This window comes from Camarhynchus parvulus, chromosome 4 (genome assembly GCF_901933205.1).
Source record: "Camarhynchus parvulus chromosome 4, STF_HiC, whole genome shotgun sequence".
Classification (NCBI taxonomy): domain Eukaryota; kingdom Metazoa; phylum Chordata; class Aves; order Passeriformes; family Thraupidae; genus Camarhynchus; species Camarhynchus parvulus.
The window spans coordinates 13,477,579-13,483,675 of NC_044574.1; the positions used below are offsets into that span (position 1 = coordinate 13,477,579).

A 6,097-nucleotide genomic window follows, 5' to 3' on the forward strand; every position below is an offset into this window, starting at 1 on the left:
GGGTTTATATAAAGAAAGAAAAACTGATTAAATCAGTAGTTGTGCAGCTATCAGAAGAGTGAGTTTTATAGGGCAAAGGGCTGCAGCAGTATGACTTTGTGAAGCTTCCTTGGCAGTGATTCGAGGTGTTCCCAGACACAGTACACATCATTCTTCCAGTCAGAGATGACTGAGTTGCACACAATTATGGTATGGCTTGTTAAAGAGAAAATGTTCTTCAAAGGCTGCTCTGTATGCTCTCATGTTGTTCTTGAGTGCCAGTCTAAAATCTAGAGGCTTACTCCTGCTTTGTGTTTTCTTTTAAAAGATAATTCTGCACATATTTTCATTCTCCCTTCTTTAGGCACAATGCCATTAGGCCCCTTGCTGTCAGCTTCCAGTGAAACAGGGAAATGAGAGTTGGGATGATGGCTCTGACAGGGCCTTCTGACTGAAAATTAATGCAGGTTGTGTTTTGTAGGCCTGGGATCATAGGAAAAGTCTCCTCTCTGAAAGGGTTTTTGAGCTTTGGAACACACTGCCCAGGGAAGTGGTGGAGTCACCATCCCTGGTGGTGTTTAAAAGACATGTAGACGTGGCACTTAGGGACATGGTGTAGTGGTGGCCTTGGGTTGTTATCTTGATCTGTAGATCTTTTCTATCCTAAACAATTCTATGAAAAGGATACCTTGCAATCTGTAAACTGCTGTGTTGGCTTTAAATTGGGATGGTTTGTGTCATATCATACTTAGCAAATCCTCAGTCATGGTTCCATGATCCTTCATGTAGATAAAATAATGAATTAAAGCCCTATCATTGCTAAAACACCAATTCCTATCACTAGTTTACCTTCGGGAGAGAGCTTGATGTTGTTCAAAATATTTGCAGGCCTACTGCATGATTTACACAATAAATTTCAGTCTATAACTCTGAATACAGGTACATTCATGTTTTTTTACAGTTATTGTGAACAGATGTCTTGTGATTGCATTGAGTGGGAAAAATCTCTCTGCTGTTTGGAGTCGTGAAAATACCTACTTTTCTCACTTTATCTTTTTTTTGGTTGGTTGGTTTTGTCTTAAATTCAGGGACAGCACATCTAATGACTTCTCTTGTGGAATAACTAAAAGGAGTGGTGATTATTTCTTTTATGCCTTGGATTTTTTAGCCATATATTAAGCAGTTTGTCACTTTATGCCATACTTTGGGGTAACAGAATATTTCACTGTCATAAAAGAGGCTCCTTCAATAAGCCATAAATCACTGAGCTATACTGATTGCTAGAGCTTGGTTTTATGTTCCCATCATGTAAATCCCTTTGTGACGCACTGGTATATGATGTGTTCAGAGCTCAAACCCTTTGTTCAATTGTCTGTTTTAGCATATCTTAACAGCTGTCTGTGCAAGTGCTCCATCAGCCATGATTTCAAGTTGCAAAGATCATTTAGCAGTTTAAAAGGCAATCTGTGCCAGTGGAAGGTTTTAAATATCAGAGACTTTTTAAAGAATACTTTCTCAAGTGGATTTGTGCTATTTGTAAAGGATTAAAGTCATTCACTGTTTCTTTACTGAAAATTTGTCTTCTCAATTAGTTACCATCTGTTTTTAGGCAGTAAAATAGGGGATTTCTAATGTTGAATATTTGTACAGATATCCTTAGAGAAGCCAAAAAAACCAATTGCAGCATGGTGGCCCCACTTAGTCACTCAAGAACCAACTGGCAACCACAGCACTAAATCTTGTGGCTCTATTTCATTGCTCTGTGCCTTGGCTTTGCTGTGAGGTGGCTCCACCAGAACCAGACATACAGTAGTTATGAATGTAAAGCAGTGCAGTGATGAAGCACAGCATCTGCTGCTGTGAAGTAAATATAAAATAAATATATTTTAGGTGATCATATTTTCAAAAATGCTCTTCTCTGTAGGTGGTGTCACTACATACAGCAGTGACAATGACATTTGAATGTGTTGCAACACTGGTATTATTTCATTTGACAACACCATTGGATCCTTAGAGTGGAAATCAATGGAACTGTACAGCAACATACTGCAACAGTATGTTACTCTCTGTTCCCCTTCAATTTATGGAGCTGGGCACCTTCCCTGAGACTTCTACCCCACAGTGAAGGTGGCAGTGCCCAGTAACCTTCCTCTTAGACTCTGTGGAATCCTTTGACCCAGGAGAGAAGGCTGTTCTACCAATGAGGTAGGCAGTGAGCCTCTAGTACAAAAAGAGATCCGGATGTTTAAAGAAATCTGGATGTTCAAAGAAATAAATTTTTTTCTTCATTCTTTTGATAGAAATTGCCCATGTCAGAAGACTAAACCTTTCTCTGTGAGGATACACTGTTACCCTTCTTCAAACACATACCTGTCATTTCAGACTCACTTCTGGGAAGTTAAACCTATAAAGTTCATGTGTCATTTCCCCTTTTTCCAGTTTGAACAGGAGAACCAGAGACTTGTTGGTGAAATGAACAATCTCTTCGATGAAGTCAGGTACAGTTTTCTGTCACTTGACAGACAGTGGCCCGTGCTGGTCCCATGCCCCAGTCAGCCCCCATGTGCAGGGCATTGGCTGCAGGACACCTGCCTGCTCCTGGGACAAATCACCAATGCCCAGGAAAGGAACCATGTGCTGTCCCACAGCGTAAAGAATGGTAGCACTGGTTACATTTGGAAGGCATTCTTACATTCTCCCTTATCCACGTTTTAAGGTACTACATTTTCCATTTCTGTCCTGTTGTCTGCTGGATATCCAGATGGCAGCAGGGGAGGTGCTGCTGCTGACCCCATGCAGAGAGAGGCAGTGGTGCCATCACTCTCCCCAGCTGTGCAGAACACCCAAACAGCTGCCTGAGCTACAAATTGACTTCTGGGTATCAGTCCTAGGCCAGGTGAACTGCACACACCAGAGTAGCATATGAAAAGGGTGTGTCAAAGTCAACTGCTTAAAGCCCAGCATGGATGGTATTACATGAAATGAAAGAAGGGAGACAGGTGAAATACCTGGCAGTGAAAGCTGCTCACTGAGCATTTCTGGGGTGCCTTTCCCAGGGCTTCACTGGGGGCTGGTTGTCTTCCAAGCAGGCACTGTCCAAGCCCTAGTCCCTGTTATTGCTGCCTCACAGACAACTCACAGAACAGTGGCCTCCTGAGCAGCCACTTACTGGGCTGGAGGGTCTGAATCTGCAGCAGCAAGACATGTTTGCACTAGTTTCTAATGGAGTGTTTCTGTTCTTTGCCAAGACAAATTGAAGGAAAAGTGGTGGAAATCTCCAGATTACAAGAGATATTCACTGAGAAAGTCTTGCAGCAGGTTAGTATAATTTAATACTACAGCAGCAAATACAACCTGAAGATTTTCTTGGGGGCATTTTGGTCTTGATTGCCAACTTGTGAATATAAAATTAATGAATCTTTAATACAAATGTAAAGGAAAATATACGTTTTTCAAATTCAAAATCAAGATATTTACTGTTGTTACTTACTAAAACAAACCAGGAATGGAAATTGAGAGACGTGTTAGAAGGATCCCTCTGCCTCAGAACTGGTGTTCTGTTAAATGTGTTATGTAACATCATCCTTTCTGGAAATGTTGTCACCTTTTCCAAAAGAGCTGGAAAAATCAGACAGGTTAGATTTGACTCTAGATAAATGGGAGACTTCCTACTGGTCTTGGTGGTTTCCATTCAGGTTCGTAAAATCATCGAAAAAGAAATTACAACTGTAATGTAATACTCTCTGCCTTTACATCAATGAAACAAAGATGTTAGTAATACCAGATTTTATTTTACTTTTGAGTTCTGTTTGTTCCCCAAGTCCTTGGAAGTGTTGTTTTTTTTTTTTTTTTTGTAACATTCGTTACTGTTTCTCAATTTTATTTATTTTTTAAACAGGAGACTGATATTGACAATATCCATCAATTAGTTGTGGGTGCAACAGAGAATATAAAAGAAGGCAATGAAGACATAAGAGAGGTAATATCTTGAAGTTGTGTTTTAGACTAATTTCTCTTAACTTTCAGTTTTTTCCAGGGACTGGTGCAGTGGGTGTGGAGTGTCAGGACAGGGGTTTGGGAAAACTGTTCAAGGTAGCTGAGCTTCTCAATAGTTCACACTTGCTAAGCATGATCTGAATAGCTACACAGGACTGCAGAAATCTACTTGGCCTCAGCAGTTTTTAAACATGAAGGGCACCTGGCTTGCATTTAAGCACCTGTGAAGTTTTTTTAAAACAAAGAAGTGGGGGCAGAAATTGCAGACTACCACTATAAGACAGTGTTGAAATGGTTGAAACAGAATGCTGTGTGTTAACAGAAGAGCCTCTGAACACCTCTTGCATGCTCCTAGTAAACAAACCTCTTCCACCTTTACTAAATAGAAGGAAAGGATGGTTTTTTTTGGGAACTGAGATTTCAATAAAAATGGAGTTCCTAAATTAGGCTACTGAGTAAATGGCTCACTTCTTTCTCCCTCCTGAGAGCACACAGAAAAGGTATCTCAAGGCTGAGTTGTCCACTGCTCTGCTCTTCTGAAAAGTGCACCAAACATGGCAAGAACTGAAGCTATATTTTATTTCACTTTTCACATTTTTAGGTAGAACTATGTTTCCTAAAACATCCTGAGAAACAGTTGTGAAAGGTGGTAAAATAAACTTTGTTACTCACATTAGTGTTTGTATCATATAAAAAAAATTCCTTATGTAAATCTAAAAAACGAGAGCAAAAAACAAGTCCCCTGCTGATCTCAGTTTTGGAAAGGAGTAGCCAAGAAAAATACTGGCTCTGAGACTGAAATAAGTGACTAAGTTACCTCCAGAGGTGTCAGGGATTTTGTTTTTGTTTGCCTGTTGTTTGGTTTTGTTGTTTTTTCATTTGTTTCAAGTCAGATCTTTATTAGAAACATGAAGGCCTGATTCCTTTTAATCAAGGAATTTCACTTCTGAAACTTAGAACTAACTTTGAAGCATGTACTTTGCAATATAGCTCCTGGAGTTTGATTTGTGCAATTTTAAGATTTTGAGTGTGACTTCAGTGTGATAAATCTAAAGAGGTACCAGCCAACCTGACTTGTATTCACCTGAAATTAACGTCAGATTTTGTTGTTTCTCTTGTGGGAGGGAAGGGTGATGCCACCAACAGGCATTCTGAGTTGCCACTGTTGAAATGGTATTTACTGGTAATGGTAACAGGGATAACTTTCTCTCACAGGCCATCAAAAACAATGCTGGATTTAGAGTATGGATCCTCTTCTTCCTTGTGATGTGTTCATTCTCCTTGCTTTTCCTGGACTGGTATGATAATTAATTAAACATATATTGGCTCCATGCTCTGTTTCTAAATCTTCTGACATTTTTTTTAGTGGAGCAGGGTATAACAGCATACCTAGGTATTTTATGCATTTTCTCATACCTCTATGATGAAAATGTTTTCCAGTAAATAAATTGTGCACATATCCATTAGTACATTCATTTTAAATCCCTGTATCAAACAAAACCACACTTATCCTCTGGAGAACACAAAAATCTTTGAAAGAGCTGTGAAGAAAGCTGCAAGCTGGAGCAGACCTAACAGAAGAAGGCAACAATACTGGTTTTGTCACAGCCACCCACCTGTGCTGTGGGAAGTCCAGCTCCCATCCCAGAGCAAGAGAAAACTGTTACTGTGCAGAAGCATCTACGCTGTCTCAGGCGTTTATTTCATCACACCACTTCAGTACACAGTGATCACTTTGCACATAAATGACCTTCACTTCTAATCCTTTGAAACTACTTGTCTCAGAAATCAGTTTGATCTAATGGTACTAATAATGATAAGGAGTCAAGGAAAGAGCTTTACTTGTAAGTGAAAAGAGAGAATACAACACAAACAGATTGTGCAGTGAAACAGATGTTCTGGGATGCTGGAATAAAGCCAAAGGCTAGACAATTAAACTCCTCAAAACCTGGGAGCAATTTGTTAACTAAAAAAGTCTTAAAACCAAGTGTAGATAAGACTCAATAAACTCCCTCCTGATTAATCAGATGGAAAACTGTTTTGACTTCAAGAAGCATAAACAATCTGTTTCTCCTAGATTGTAAGGCTTACTGATTTTTATTGTCTATTGTTATGAGGAGAA

At 39.5% G+C, this 6,097-nt stretch overlaps 1 protein-coding gene across 5 annotated transcripts in view; it reads left to right on the top strand.

The window, feature by feature from the left end:
• STX18 (syntaxin 18) overlaps nucleotides 1-5,503 on the top strand; it is a 58,968-nt gene extending 53,465 nt beyond the window's left edge. For all 5 annotated transcript variants that reach the window (XM_030948207.1, XM_030948208.1, XM_030948210.1 and 2 more), the window contains 4 exons: nucleotides 2,419-2,477; nucleotides 3,228-3,297; nucleotides 3,878-3,958; nucleotides 5,191-5,503. In XM_030948207.1, coding sequence (XP_030804067.1) covers nucleotides 2,419-2,477; nucleotides 3,228-3,297; nucleotides 3,878-3,958; nucleotides 5,191-5,286 — 306 coding nt within the window. In that variant the 3' untranslated portion in view covers nucleotides 5,287-5,503. The remainder of the gene's footprint in view (nucleotides 1-2,418; nucleotides 2,478-3,227; nucleotides 3,298-3,877; nucleotides 3,959-5,190) is intronic.
• The last annotated feature ends 594 nt before the right edge of the window (nucleotides 5,504-6,097 follow it).